Here is a 16,398-nt window from a genome sequence, read left to right as displayed (position 1 = left end):
TTTCCAGATGACACTCCCTGATTTGTTCATACTTGAAAATAGATTGAAGTTCGGCTGTCTATGGCTCCCTTTAGTTGTTCAATAACTCCAATGAATGTGACTATACTTTTGTTGCGCCTGGAGTTCTGCTGGGTACCTATGCCTAGCTGTGTCTTAATATACCCAGCATCCTCATCATGACTTGTTTAAGTAGATTCTTAAAATAAGAAGTACTTAAAAGAGCTGCATTGCTTAGTAGACATGGCAAGGGAGCACCATAAAGGACACTAACCATCATTTTAACATGTCAGGTGCAACAAAAGCTCAGATTTGTATTGAAATGGGTATTCAATAAATTAAATTGCAAATTTATTTTTTTAAAGGACTTTGAAACCAGAAAATGCCAAGCTCAATATCATGCAAACAGATATAACTGAAATGAAATCTACATCAGAGGTAGGTATAGGCTAAAAAAAACCCCACATACAAGAACCTAGACATTTAATATTATTTGTATTGTGTACACAAACAAGTGCTTTTGCTTTATAGATAACAATATTAAAAATATAACATAACTATCAATAAAGCCTTAAATATACATAACACAATACTGTAATGGAACATTCTGTACATTACAAATCCTCCAGTTATTTAATTTATAATGTTTTTTTATATTGTTTAACACATTTTCTTTTTGGTAATATGTTATTTGTTTGTTTTTTTCTTCAAGGGTGTTCCAGAAAACCTCAAACATTTCCATAAAAATGTAACTTGTCCAAAATACATGAAGCTGAAGAATTACGAAAATGGAAAGGTTCTACAAGACACATTGCATCTCAAAGCACAGAAGGTATGAATAAGTTCCATTTAGGGAAAAAATCAATGTTTCCTTTCATTTTTACTTAAGGAAAGCCATTCTGGATTCAACTTTTGACTTTGTTTAATCAAATGCGATATTTTTTTTAATGAACTTAATATATGGCTTACATAAAACAACATTGATGTTTAAAATATGTTTTATACGTGGCTTTTATATGCCAAATGTTAGCGTACCCCAAATACATTAAATAATGTAGAATAAAGCTACCTATGTTACCTGTTCACTTTGCAAACACAAATCAATATTTTTAACATAGTATAATAAAACATTTACACCTTTGTTGCATGCCTGTTGTGCTCAGAACATGTTTTTCAGTCTTTGTAATGTTTTATATAAGTAATAATGAGAAAGGAGAGTGGTTAGATGCATACATAATATGCTTCATGAATAGAAGACTGAATCTATTCTAAAAAAAAACTTAACAAAATGTACAGGCAGTTCTTTGGGAAATCAATTTTAAATACCATTCTTGTTTAACTAAAAAGTAGGTATTATTTTTATTGTAATGTTAAATGCTTAAGAAACTGTTTACTTTTCAGAACCTCAGTTGTCAATCTAAAGTCTGCCAGGGGTCAATCATGAACCCTAAGACATACACGAGGGGTCCAAGGGAGAAGCCACAGCCAGCAGATGTTGTATTACCGCAAGCCATTGAATTCATTAACCAATATTATAATTCCTTCAAAGAGTAAGACGTTTTTTACTTTAAATATTACCTGTTCTGAAAATGTAGAATATTGCATTGATTTAATAAGTTGTCTGAAGATACACTATAAGAGTTATTTACAAAAAAAAAAGGATTCCTCTGCTAACTTTGCTAAGTAAATAATAATCATAAATGTTTCCTAAATTAGAGCAGGCACTTTCCATATATAGATAAAACACCATACGGGCACTAGGGGAAAACAAAAGGTACAGGGAACGAGGCTGCTTGCCAAATTATTACTGATAATGATATGTATAAATATACTATGCAGCATTAATTATCACACATATAATTCCCTTGGCTTCAGTATTGCTTTAAAACAATATGTTCTATGAATTGTTAACATCAACTTATATCTGTCATAAGAAACTTTATGATAGTACTAGATCTTTTGACACCTTATGTATTTTCAGACCACAAATAGAAAACCACCTGAACAGACTAGAGACCGTTGCAAAGGATATTGAAACTACAGGGACCTACCAGCTGACTTATGAGGAACTCGTTTTTGCTGCAAAACAGGCATGGAGGAATGCCCCCAGGTGCATTGGAAGAATACAATGGTCTAATTTACAGGTAAAAACAATATCCAACATACAAGCCCATATTAGGAATTCCATTTTTTTTACGAATATATTACCACTAAAAAATGCATTAAATTAATAAAAAAAATAATATATATATATATACTGTATATCAATAAAAAGGACACACAAGGAATTTTCATACAATTACCAAAAATGTATTACATATTAGATTTCACTAAAAAATTATGTTTCAGTCCCTCCAGGAGAGAGGGTAACTATATGAACAGGAATTTTAGACAATTGACTATTTCATTATTTCTTTTCAAGGTGTTTGATGCCCGCAGCTGCAAGACAGCGAAAGAAATGTTTAACCTCATTTGCCGACACATAAAGTATGCCACAAATGGTGGAAATATCAGGTAATTTGGATTTAACAATGGGAGCACACTAATTGGACTGTTTAGATGTGGAAGAGCTTGTAATGTGTGTGCATGGGTTTTATGGATGAGAGATGGAAGGATTGCATCTTAACCTATCAGAATTCAAGGAACAATTCATATGCTTGCTTGTAGATTTTTTTTAATAAAAAATGTTTATTCACATATTCACAGGTCAGCAATTACAGTATTTCCCCAACGGACAGATGGGAAACACGATTTCCGGGTGTGGAACAGCCAACTGATTCGCTATGCAGGATTTGAAATGGAAGATGGTTCAGTTCTTGGTGATCCAGCTAGTGTGGAGTTTACAGAGGTTTGTAAAATGCCTGGGGTTTGCATGACACAAATTGATATTGATAACATTTATATTTTATATGCACTGCGTATAGAAACTACAAATGCTGGGAGATTACATTTAACTATATAGAGAGAAAGAGTTCATACAATAGTCTTTTAAGTGTAAACATCATTAAAAAAGTAAATTCTTCAATTAGCGGTGCCTAAAGAAGATGCAAATGTTAATGCAATTTAAAAATCTGTGCGTATGTGTTATTGCAGCTATGTATACAGTTTGGATGGAAACCAAAATACGAAAGGTTTGAGATCCTCCCATTGGTGCTCCAGGCAGATGGTCAAGATCCAGAAATGTTTGAGATACCATCAGATCTTATACTTGAAGTCACAATGGAACATCCAAGGTATATTTTGACCCTGACCTCATGACAGACACCACATAAGATTAATGACCTTAATTGAAAGAAAATTTGTGTTACAAAATATTGCATTATTTTATCCATAATTACTCCCTTTTTTATCCGTGTTAAAGAAAGGGCCCACATAAATATTTTTTGCTTAAGGCTCATCAAAACTTGAGTATAACATCATATCTGCTCTCTCACCTTTTATGTAATTGTTTAACATATTTATATTTCTCATCTATGTGGTAGATAAAATTACATTACATGTCATGCATGTGAAATTTAGTAGGATTATTATTTTTTTAGATAAATATTACATACAGTACTTAAAGGTCACTTCACTTGTTCAAGTGATGACACCAATCTTTTCTTATGTGAGGATATAGGTCTTTAGATAGATACATATTTATATCATTCACCATTAATTATAGTTTATGTTCTGCTATGTAAGGTTTGACTGGTTCAAGGAGCTCAATCTGAAATGGTACACATTGCCAGCAGTTGCCAACATGCTCCTTGAAGTTGGAGGCATTGAATTCTGTGCTTGCCCATTCAATGGATGGTATATGGGAACAGAAATTGGTGTCCGGGACTTTTGCGATGTTCAGCGTTTTAACTTGCTTGAGGTAAATTCCCTTCTTCTATCTGATTTTGAAAGTTCTGTCTTAGGCAATATTGTGAAAGTTAGTGGAATCCAAATAAACATCAAATAAGTAGTTAATATAATAAAACCAGCAGTCTAGTCATCTGATCATCGTGGTAATGGGCTGCCTTGTTTATGTATATGTGTAGGGATTTAGGTTTCAGTCTCAGGTGAGCTTCTACTGTGTGTTTGAGTCGGAAAAGCAGAGAAAAGTATACCTGAAATTTGAGATTCTTGAAACATGTCAACTATTGAAAATGTTGCTGTGTTGGAGCATCAAGCACACAAGGATAAAATCCGAGAATTGATGACTTACAACGCGTTGATGACTTCTGCACTGTAGAACACACACACAAGTACAGATCTAAGAAATTTCAGAAGCGCGCATATAGAAATTACTGTTTATAATGGTTGAAAGCAATCATCCAGACCCACCCATAAAGCCATAAACACTGTATTGTGTTTCAAAGGAAAAGTAATTGCTGAACTCACAAATATCTTTGCTAATATTTCAAACCTCTCCACAGGAAATAGCTAGAAGGATGGGTTTAGAAACACACAAGGTTGCATCATTGTGGAAAGATCAAGCTGTTGTTGAGATCAATGTGGCAGTTCTGTACAGTTTTCAAGTAAGTTTTGCCTATGTATTGTATATTTGCATCTGACACCAAGCCGTTTTTAAGATTTACCTATAGGAGCATAAATAGATCAATCAATAGGTAGTCATTTCTACAAATAAATATATATACTGAAATGATGTCATAGCCAATGAATCAAAGCTGACTATGGGAACCTGTAATATGGAAAGTTCAACATGACCAGTAGCATTTAACATATATAAAGTCCACGATACTTGCAATTTTCAAGGGTTCACTGGTGTTCACTTTATTTTATGTGGTATTTATAATCCAATGCAATGCCTAACTTCTTTCAAAATGAAGCATTGCAAAAGGCTATCCTACCAAGGTGTCAATGAACTCTTGTAACAAACAATGGAAGAGCATAATTACAGATAATGGACATTAATTGTTGCCTTATTGGATGTATAAATATTTTCTGGAGTTTCTGGTTTGATGAGTGGTATATAATTAGGTTAATCTATATTCTTTGTTTGTTGGGAAGCTACACATTGAACATTGTGAAAGAGAAAAGTCAAGTATTGGAAGTATAAAACTTACAAAAAAAAGTAAAAAAGCATCTAGAACACCAACTTGTAATGGGTGGTATTGATTTCATAGGTTATCCTGATATATATATGTATATTAATATTTAGGGGTTCTAAGTGTTTGAGTTTAGTGATTCCTGAAAAATATCTAAATATCATTATCATCAGTGCTGCCTGTTTTTTAAAAAAATAATCTGGTATTTTTCAGAAACATAATGTGACTATCACAGATCACCATTCGGCCGTGGAATCATTTATGAAGCATATGGAAAATGAATACAGGCTGCGTGGAGGGTGTCCTGCCGATTGGCTTTGGCTGGTTCCACCTATATCCGGAAGTATCACCACTGTCTTCCATCAGGAAATGCTCAATTACATCCTTAGCCCATTTTACTATTATCAGGTAGGAACATTGTGCTTGGTTGCTTAGTTAACATTCATGCAAGGTTCAAGACCACAGATGTCCATTGTTCAGATGTAACATGCATACTTACTATGATTGATGATCCACTAAACGTTATCACAAGTTTTTTTAACAATATGTATTCTCTAAGAGTAGTACAACAATATCCACTTGTGTTTTTTTTTTTTCTTCGTGTTTTAGGATTCTAGGGATACTAACTGAAAAGACTTAACAGATTTAACGCAATTTTTAACACAAACAATAAAAAATACATACTAAGGAACGTAAATATTAAAGAATAACCCTGGACAGTAATCAGTAAATTGCCTTCATTTCTTATTGTTGAAAAATTTTGTTTCAGATCGATGCCTGGAAAACCCATGTGTGGCAAGATGAGAGCCGCAAACCAAAAAGAAAGGAATTCAAGTTCAGTGTTATTGCAAAGTAAGAGCTAGTTAGATATGTTTTGGTGCCATTGGTTAACTATGTTCAATATAATAGAATGATAATGTTTGAAAGCCTCTTCAGTTTAATAATGAAAATGTGATCAATCTATGTCATGTCTTAACCACATCTTTGCCATTTCAGGGCTGTTCTTTTTGCATCCATACACTTCAGAAAACTAATGGCTTCTCGAACCAAAGCAACGATCATCTACGCCACAGAAACTGGAAAATCAGAAACATTTGCCAAAAAACTGCACACTTTATTCAGCTTTGCCTTCAATGCTAAGGTGAACTGCCCCACTAAATCCAGACAGCCACCTTATAACTGCACTAGCCTTCTTTAAGCAAATGTGGGGTGAATTGTCCCCTCTTACCCCAATGTGTTTATTTAACTCATATAGTTAAGAAACTGATTGTCTAAGATTCATTATGAAATATTATATACAACAAGTCAGCTCTCAGGCACTTAAAGGGTCACAGTCCTACAAAATAATCTATTTTTTGTTACACTAGCAAAGTAGTATCCCATTAAAGAAATATATCTGCATTGTAGCATATGCTCTCAATTGCAACTTTTTTCATGTTAAGCAAAAAGAAATTGGTATTTCAGGTACTGTGTATGGATGAATATAACATCAGCAGCTTGGAAAAAGAAACACTTCTGTTGGTAGTCACGAGCACCTTTGGAAATGGAGACTGTCCGGGCAATGGAGAGGTAGGGTGTCTTTTTTCTTAATAATATTGCTTTTTCGTTAATGGATCCTAGCACATTTGATAAGCTTCTAAGATAGGATAAATAGTAAATGATCTTAGACAAGGGGCTGCTTATTTCCTAATAGCGGATTTGAACGTTTTGCCACACTGTTATATAGAGTTAATATACATTATACGCCATGACCAGTTTTAGAGCCACTGTACTGTGCTACATATGTTTAAAATAGTTTAAATAATCAAATAATAATGAAATACGTTTTGGTTAACAATACTTTGAGCATGTTAATAATGATCTGCAATAATGATAAAGATGACAATATGGTCTGTATTTTTAATAAAATCAAAATGTATTTCTGTACAGTTATGTTGTCTTATACTAACTGACATGGTTCTTCTTCCATCCAACAGACATTCAAGAAATCAATCTGTGCTTTGAAAAAAATGAAGAATAAGTTAAGGTAAGAATTCTTAACCCTAGACATAAATCTCAGATAATTGTACCATAGTAGCATACATGGCAAAGACTGGACCGTTGTAAAACAAAAATGTAAAGTAAAATTGCATCATTATATTGTACCAAAACCTCGAATTCTGTATTCTGCAAAATGCATTTATTATGGATACCTCCACCTCTTTTTTCATAGGTATGCTGTTTTTGGCCTTGGGTCTAGCATGTACCCACACTTTTGTGCATTTGCACATACTGTGGAAGAGAAGCTTGCTGAGCTTGGAGCCTCTCAGATTAGCCCGACTGGAGAAGGGGATGAGCTCAATGGACAAGAAGAGGCATTCCTTACCTGGGCTGTCCATACGTTTAAGGTATTTCTTTATTATTGTGTAATAGGGACATAAAAATGACACCCTGATAAGAGCCATTTATCTCATATAGCTTGCTAGTGCCTAAAACGCACAGGCCTCATGTTGGATTAAATTATTGCTTTCTTGCCTAGTATACAGCTATTGTAAGAATTACTAAATCCCCTATAGTCTTTTTGTTCATCTGCCACTGAAACTATGCAAATTCATCATTCATACTGCTGCTCTCACATTCCCCAACCATACCTCCTTGTAGTTAAATGTTTTATGTATTTAAGAGTATCCATTATATCTTCCTTATTCTTTCTTCTCCAAACTATACAGATTCAGCATCTTCTGATATTTGTATCACAGAGACCTTGCACAATTACAATACAAGTTTCGAAAATATATATAATCTGTATGATTTCTATTTATAATGTATAACTTATAATTGTAACTAATACAGCTGTCTTTTAGTATTATTCTATTATACTGTATTTATAAATAGTATGGCATCATATTATAATGTGCTATACAGTGGCATTTAATGAATTTGCAGTAGAAAAATATTTAGACACCAGGAAGAAGAAAAGGTTATTGATAGGAATTACTATCTAGAACAGAGATATCTGTCTCCAGTCATTACCAGCCACATCAGTTTTGGGGATAATACAATGTTTTTATGATAACGCATTAAAACATATCTTATATCTTATATGTATATTCTAGGCTGCATGTGAAGCTTTCAAAGTTCCAGACAAAGAAAGGATTACATTGCCTAAATATTACACCTCAACAGAAAACTGGAGTCCAGAGAATTATCGCCTTGTGAATGAAACCCAGCCATATGACCACATTAGAGGTATTTTTGGATATTTCATAAGGCATCTCTAGCATAATCCTACCTGAGAACTTTGCCATGAGAAGTTCCCAAGCGTAATCATAAGGGCATGCTAATCCTCAATTCGTATAGGAAAGGTTTTGCTAATAAAACTAAAGGTGTTCTGATATTGGTCCTGATATTTGAAGTAATGAACAAACAGGACTGCCCTTATGCAGGGCAAGTGGGGCTCGCTCTTTGAACTCAGAAGGGGCCAATAGTGTTGCCACTGACTGCTCTCTCCCTCCTGTTGAGGTCTCTGCATTGTCAAGTGAAACATAATTGCTGGGGTATGACATCGTATCTGCAGGAACACAAAAAAACTGCTTGGAGATTCTCCAAATCACACAACCTATATAACTATTTTGTAAATGTAAAACAGTAATTTTGCAACATGGTTAAACTATAAACTTGGGTAAAATTATAATGATCAGTGAAGGTGAAGCATGGTAGCATTTTATCTTATACAATTCTATTGGCATTAAAAATGTTATATTGTCACTGGCATATTATGTTTATATCTGTCTGGGCATCTGCTGGTACAGGCCCCTTCATACAATACTGAATAATATTTGAACCTTTAAGTTTTCTTATCACTTTATTAAAATTCCTGCTTAAAAACAGATACAGAAGTTAATGATATATCTAGTGTTAATGTTGTAGGGTTTTATGAAGACTTCTTTGCAGCCACTTGGATACCACAAGTGGCAGGTAGCTACTTAGTAGGTTTTGGAGTAATCGTGTTTGTGTTGTTTATGAACAGTAATAATGTATATAAGGCCTATAATGCTCAGTTGGCCTGTAGTAAGATAAAGCTATCACTAATCATGGAGAGTACTGTTGGTATAGGAAACAATTAGCACTTCTGCTCCTAGTTAAAACCCCCATAAATGCTTACACAACTGGCTCATGTCCAAGTCAGTCTTTACATCGGCTTTCAAACAGTATGTCACACTGTAGAGATGCGGAAAAGGTGGAGACTTCATGCATTACGAAAATGGGGCTATATGATTGTGTGTTAACTGATAACCAATGAAAGGAAGCACTTAAGAAACCATTTAGCTAAGTAGTAATGTGGTTTACTCTATCTTAACTATCTGTAGGTGAATTTATAATGTGGGTATGTATCATTTTCCTGTTCTCTGAGTGATATTACTTTAATTATTGTGTGATACAAAAGCTCGGTGGAATACAAAGGGTTAAAGTCCATTCCCATAAACATAATTGAGAACATTAACAATGTTTTGTGTATTGTGCCTTGAATACAAAACACATGCATATATACCGTAATTATTATAAATTACAGGCAATGTATACGTAAGTGAACAAGAACTAAACTCCTGCTGTCCCTCGGTATTTTATTAAACCCTGTTTGAATGATGTGTTCTATCCAATTGTTTGCAGCCCTCACTAAACTGCATTCCAGGAACATCCTCTCAATGAAATTAAAGTCTAGAGAAAACCTGCAAAATCCAAAATCAGGGTAAGTAGCTGTCAAAATGTAACTTGATGTGTGTTTAGTGGCACAAGGTTATACTGGGAATTCTTGACCTCCCCTAGACATGCCCAGAAGCATAATATACCAACACTCTGCTCATGTGGCACCAGGTACAGCAGGGTATGAAGGCTGTCCCTGCTCTGTAAATCGACTAAGTATAATATGCACTCTTACTGGAAAACATTTAGTGTATGTGAAATATCACAGTAGTTATTATCAAGGGGATGCTGGAAACACTGTTTTTCAAAGTTTACTTTCTTATCCTTTTGTTGATGATTTTATTTTTCCCTATATGGAAGCCATGGAATTACTTGGTTAAGCCACCAGGTCGCTGTGACATTGTCCAACTGTTAAAGGATTGACGCAATAGTGAATAAATCTGTGATAAATAAATGTAAAAAGTCTTCTTACTAAATCCAGTTGTTGATCTAGCTCAAAGAGAGGAAATCCTCCGTACGTAATCAGTCCTATTAAGAGGCTCTATCTTGTTGTTCTTTAGCCGTGCCACCCTGCTTGTCAAGCTTTCCTGCGAGAATAGCCAGGAAGTACAGTATCTGCCAGGAGAACATGCTGGTGTATTTCCTGGCAACCAGCCAGAGCTAGTTACGAGTATAATTAAACTTCTGAAGGATGCTCCTCCTTGCAATCAGGACATCCGACTGGAGACACGCAGTGAGCAGGGTAAGGTCATCATATTTCGATTAAGGTTAACTCCTTCAACTTCATGTTTGTACATGTATACATCTGACTAGTTATCAGCTTCGTGGGATCCCACACCAAAACAGAAATTCTATGTAATATCCCATCACGGGAGCCATCACCACCATATCTATCTCCATTTTTTTCATTTGCAGCACTCAATAAAGTGGACATTGGCAGGGCAACCATGATGGTATTGCACCTGCATATCACCTTACTAGTCCCCACATGCTTCAAATGATCAGGTTTTTCAGGAAGTGTCCTTTGTTACCTTGTTATTAATCTCATTATGGGTTAGACATAACTGACATATTTAACAATTCAAGTTGTCAGTTGAGTAAAAGAGTAAAATATTTCTAGTGAATTAGACAGGTCTATATTTAAAGGGAGTCAGAACACCAAAAAATTCAAGCTCATCGTACTCATGTACCAGGTCTACACCTGAAAAATGAGTTTTGTAACATAAACCTTAAAATCTCAGATAATCAGATCTGTTCATGAAACCTCCTAAAATCCGTTAATAACAGATAATTGCACTGAGATTTAAACAGTGTTTGTTATCATTGACAATGTGTAATTTGGAATCTGTCATTGTATTTATCACCATGTCTGTCCGTATAATATGTACGGTATATTAGATTAATATAATGAAGTAAAGTTTCATAACAAACTAAGCCAGTTGTACTATACACTATGTGAATATGTTTAGCAAAAAGTCAAGGAGCACACCATTCTTTTTAAACAAGGAGATGACACCTGCAACAGAATGGAGACTTTGGGGAGACTCCAAGAGACTTTGGGGAGTTCTAAGTGTAGAGCTCATAGTTAGGTTTGTTGTCTTTGATTTTAAATGCCAAGGGGGTCAGATGATTTCAATCAAACTACTTTTAACTTGTTTCCAAAAAGAGGCAACATAAAAGCTAGGCATATCTTTTCTTATATTCTGTTTAAATTCTTTTTTAAATGTGTCTTTTTTTTAATTGTGCCTCGCTCTTCATTTCTTATTAACTCTATTACATGCAAAATGTACGGACTGGAACTTATTTTTTTGTTTATCTCTGTATGTATATTAATCAAGTGTTCCCTGGCTAAAATGGTGTCCCAGTTCCGAGAATTATTTCGACATCCTGATCCTTACAGTCAATAAAGAAAAAACCCCAAACATTGCTAAACGGTATAAAACTTAGGAGCTGTCACAGGAACACTTTGAAATGTATCCTTACAGGCTTCCTCTTCCTGTGGTTTCAGGTAATTTCTGGACAATCAGTGAGAAAATCCCTCCATGCTCCCTGAACCAGGCACTGACATACTTCCTAGACATAACTACTCCGCCAACACAGCTGTTACTGAAAAAGTTGTCTCTGATGGCTTCTGATGAAACAGATAAAAAGAAACTTGAAGAATTGTGCAACGTAAGAATATAAATAGTTGTTTCGCTAAGTACTTTGGGATTGGGTGGGGTATTCAGAAACGAGAGCACCGCTGTCTGATATACTGTTTGATGTGTCATTTTTGCCACCAGCTTCTGTGATAAAACATTTTTGTTATACTAAAAGGTGTGAAAGTTACTTTAATGAATAGCCCCTTGTATAAAGTCTTTAATTTAGAAGGCCCTCAGGATCAAAATTCCAAATACAAGCCAAACAATGCTAATGGGTGTTGAACCTGTAGGCATCATAATAGTTAAGAACCTTGACTGTATTTTAATCTACAACCATGTTGTCCCATGTGTTGTCACGAGTCAGGAAATTGTGGGATTAATTGTTGCATAGTGACAGACTATTACAAACACACTAGTTAATGATAAATACTTGGACAGGTCTTGCAGATAAAGTGCATGCTGTCAAAAGTAAGGTTCTACAAAAAATTGATGAGTCAGCCAATATCTGAGTTATCATTAATATTATTTTTTTGTTGTAAGCACCACTGCCTTAGGTGCTAATCTTTTACTCCTTTGGCATTCTTTGTTTCAGAACGTAGTTGAATACACTGCATGGAGATCCTATTACTGTCCAACACTCCTTGAAGTACTAGAAGCATTCCCCTCTCTTAAAGTCCCTGCAACATTTTTGCTAACCCAGCTTCCACCTCTAAAACCAAGGTACTACTCCATCAGCTCTTCTGCTGACATGACACCTGGAGAGATCCATCTTACTGTTGCTGTTGTAAACTACAAAACCCAAGGTAAAAAAAAACAACTTATTTTTGCAAATGCTTTATTTTGGTATAAATGACACATTAATTATTTTTAGCATCTTTAAAAAGGTTACTGATTAATATAAATATCAGTATGGGAGGAAAGTTAGACCATAACGGCATCCACAGAATCTAAAAAAAAATATTATTAAATCTTTCTGAACTTATATGAAATTCAACATATACAGACAAAATGTTTCGTTTTATTGACGTATCCACATCAATGTCTCCTTGTAGATTTCAAACACTTGACACGTCAAGTTCTAAACAAATAACACTCAAGTCCAATTACATGAGATCTGTAAACTGTAAAAAAAGATGTTAAAACAAGTGGTTTTGGGAGCAGATGATGCAAAGCATTTGCACTGTTTCTGTTACGAAAAAGATGAAAAATGCAGAACTAGGCAGGGGTAGGAATAACTAAATGCTGCTTCCTTCACTTGAAGATTGAGGCTATCCAAAAGGCCTTGCAATCAGATGTTATAACCTGGAGAATAAGAATTGCCTGTGGTTGTGTTTCCTCTTTTTCCACCATTGAAATAATAATTCTTTCTTGTCTAGATGGTCTGGGTCCATTACACCATGGTGTTTGTAGCTCATGGCTGAACACTGTAAAGATCAATGAAACAGTCCCCTGCTTTGTACGAAGGTAAACATACAGCTCTGGTACCATGCAAACCTGTATTACTGTAATCTGGGAGAGACAGGACACAAATACATGTTAGTGTCCTTATACCTGTCTCATGAAACTAGTTATTGGGAAGTTATTTTACAAAGAAGTATTTCTGGCACATAATCCAATAGAGTAGTTTTGCTTTTTGGTTATTTGAAGTGAATCAGCTTTCAACTGTTAAGCTTTGGGGAAATGTTTATTTTTTCCCCATAAATACATCTTATGTATTTAATTATGTTATAGTGTTAATACATTCCACCTGCCCGAGAATCCATCAGTCCCATGTGTACTGATTGGCCCAGGAACAGGAATTTCTCCATACAGAGGATTTTGGCAACAGAGGCTCTTCGACTTGGAAAAGAAAGGTATGAAGTATTACATAAAAAATTACTTTTCAAAAATATTTGTATTCTTCCTGTTTTTACCAGAAACAGTCCTCCCTCTTTGAGGGCAGTAGCTTCACAATGGGCATGGTTAACCACATGAGGAGGAGGAGCTAGCCATATAGGGTGGGGCTAGATGTGCACATGGGTAGGGCTAGTCCAAACACTTTAAATTTGTATAGGGGTGGGACTGGAATTGGGTGGAGAATGGGCGTGTCTAAACGCTGCTCCTGTTACCCCGAAATTGAGCAATAGGACCCAGAGAACTAGAGTTTCACCTAAAGCCTCCAGGCCAAACATGGAGCACTCCCATTTGTGGTAAATGATAAAGTGGCACAGTATTAATCACCCAGACTTATGACTAATGAAGATCTGTGGAGTAATGGATTTCATGGAGCAATCAGGAGTTTATTAGCTCATACCATGTGTGGTTTAAAAGGGAAAAGTCATCCATGTATCACATGATACTGTGCAGATAAATGCGTGGCCATACTTACAACCTTAAACTTTCAATATCTATTACCCACGACTCTATAACTTCTAACTGCAAGAATTGTGATTGACGTTTATTATATGGTAAAAAGGATTTTAGTTTGATGCAATGCATAGTGTTTTTGTATGGACCATTATCTGCAAATTGATAAACTCTATTTACTTATTTTCTACTATTTCTACTACAGTAGAAATTCTCTACTCTGTAACGAAACCCTAGTATCAGCACCTGTCATCTTTGCTATAGAATTTGTTTCCTCTACTTACAATTTAGTTCAAATGCCTGTTAGACATGTTTTGATACTTAGGAAAACCATAATGTGAAATACATTTAAAATATTTCTAAAAAGTGTTTTTATAATTGCAGGAACAAAGGCTCGTTCTATGATTTTATTATCTGGATGTCAACAGTCAGGGATGGATGAAATCTACAGGGAAGAAACAGCCTTTATGAAGAGTCGAGGCATACTGAAAGAGGTGTACACTGCATATTCCAGACAGCCTGGCTTAGCCAAGGTGAGGAATAGATAATTTGCTGTTGGCGTTCCTATGATTTTTCTGGGTCACCAAGCATTTAGACGCATTTTGATTTGTCAGATATTTATATTTTCCCCCTTATCTTCTGGACATGCACAAAAAGACAATGTCCATCTGTGTACCTTTATATTTAATAGACATCAATCTAATACTTAATTACTGGAATTTAAATATATCATATGTTTGAGACCATACATGTAGTGTTTGCTCAACTATTTCTTTGTGAAACACTTATATCAGGGTAACTATTCTATGCCCTGGTCCTGGGTTGGTCCTTGTGTTTAAAAGGTAGAGTAGATATGTCTATATCTACCTTATTGCTACCTATAGCAGATCTGTTTTTCTCACTGCCTCCAGACATATGTTCAAGACATTCTAAAAAGACAACTTGAAAAAGAGGTGTGCAAGATTATCCTTGAGGAACGTGGTCATCTGTACGTTTGTGGTGGAATTGAAATGGCCAGGGATGTTGCTGAAACACTAAAATGCATGATTGCCAAGAAGAAGGGGCTGAATGAAGAGGAAACAGATAAATATTTCTCCCAACTAAAGGTATTTACACATATAATAATATAAGAGAGTGTTTTAAACTATTTTTTTTGCAAAACATTTGCTCAACTAAATTACTAGGCTATTAGTGAAGGTACTGGGTAATTTCGAAAATATTATTATAAATTATTAGCTACTTAGTGTCTACATTTTGTCATGCCATATTTGCATTTCTGCCTGCATGGAGTATCAGTACACATGTGACGCCATACCTCTGTGAGTCCTAATTGTGCAACACTCAATGTTAAGAAAGCTGCATCATGGGATTATTTTGTTTAATTCCGGTTCCATCCTTTGACCATTAAAACAGGATTTTGTACATTTTAGACAGGCTTCCTTTTTAGAATCTCCCACTTTGGTTTCATGACTTTAAACCCACCACTGCTGGCAACAGATGGTTGTAGGGTTGAATACATAAAAAACTGATAATGCCCTCTGTTCTCTAAATTTGAGCTTCGGGTTTGTACATTCGGAGTTGAACATTTTTGCTCCTAACTTTTTTTTAAATTTATCCTAAAAGGTTATCCCCAATTAGTTTCTCCTGCTAGAAGGGCCAAGCTAACTCTACATGATACATAGCTAATATTGCGGGATAAATAGAATTAGAAAGTCATCTCACTGATGTGGATTATGATATGCCACCTCAACCTTTCTTGCTGAAGAAGCTCACCAGGATTGGTCCTTCAAAATGCATAGTGTTATCAGGGAGTTCCTCCCCTGCAAACTCCCAACTTAAGTAATGGGCTGGTTGCATGTTTAAAAGGTAAAACTTCTTCCCAGCAGTTTGTGTGCAAGACCAGTCATCACTGGGTTTAGGTTAGATTTTTGTGTGAACACCTGTGCCCCAAAAAAGTTTGCTATAATTGTCCCAGGCTAGTGGAGGGAAGGCCTTAGTAGATTGAGTTGAGGCACAGCATGGAATCTACAAGCCACCAATTATTTGCTCTAAGTCAGAGGAAATCACAAAGAAATGCTGTGAGATACATATTTTTTTTTCTATTACAGAGTGAAATGCGCTATCATGAAGATATATTTGGTGCCACCTATAAATCTCCTCAAACAACAAATGGACTTAAATCTTCCACTACCTGA

General features: G+C 35.2%; 1 protein-coding gene across 1 annotated transcript; it reads left to right on the top strand.

The window, feature by feature from the left end:
* Positions 1 to 742: 742 nt before the first annotated feature.
* Positions 743 to 16,398, top strand: LOC149289652 (nitric oxide synthase, inducible-like). Its single transcript, XM_089490211.1, has 24 exons — positions 743 to 829; positions 1,399 to 1,547; positions 1,979 to 2,141; positions 2,420 to 2,511; positions 2,704 to 2,845; positions 3,091 to 3,230; positions 3,682 to 3,856; positions 4,401 to 4,502; positions 5,247 to 5,441; positions 5,803 to 5,885; positions 6,030 to 6,174; positions 6,498 to 6,602; positions 7,010 to 7,059; positions 7,246 to 7,420; positions 8,129 to 8,261; positions 9,684 to 9,762; positions 10,277 to 10,458; positions 11,725 to 11,888; positions 12,450 to 12,660; positions 13,234 to 13,321; positions 13,589 to 13,710; positions 14,588 to 14,736; positions 15,115 to 15,309; positions 16,312 to 16,398. Exons 1-24 carry the CDS (start codon positions 764 to 766, stop codon positions 16,396 to 16,398), a joined length of 3,192 nt encoding a protein of 1,063 aa, XP_089346337.1. The 5' UTR covers positions 743 to 763.

Source organism: Sceloporus occidentalis, unplaced genomic scaffold (assembly GCF_023333645.1).
Source record: "Sceloporus occidentalis isolate IW3139 unplaced genomic scaffold, rSceOcc1.0.p SCAF_43, whole genome shotgun sequence".
NCBI lineage: Eukaryota > Metazoa > Chordata > Lepidosauria > Squamata > Phrynosomatidae > Sceloporus > Sceloporus occidentalis.
This window is presented reverse-complemented; position numbering and strand designations above follow the sequence as displayed.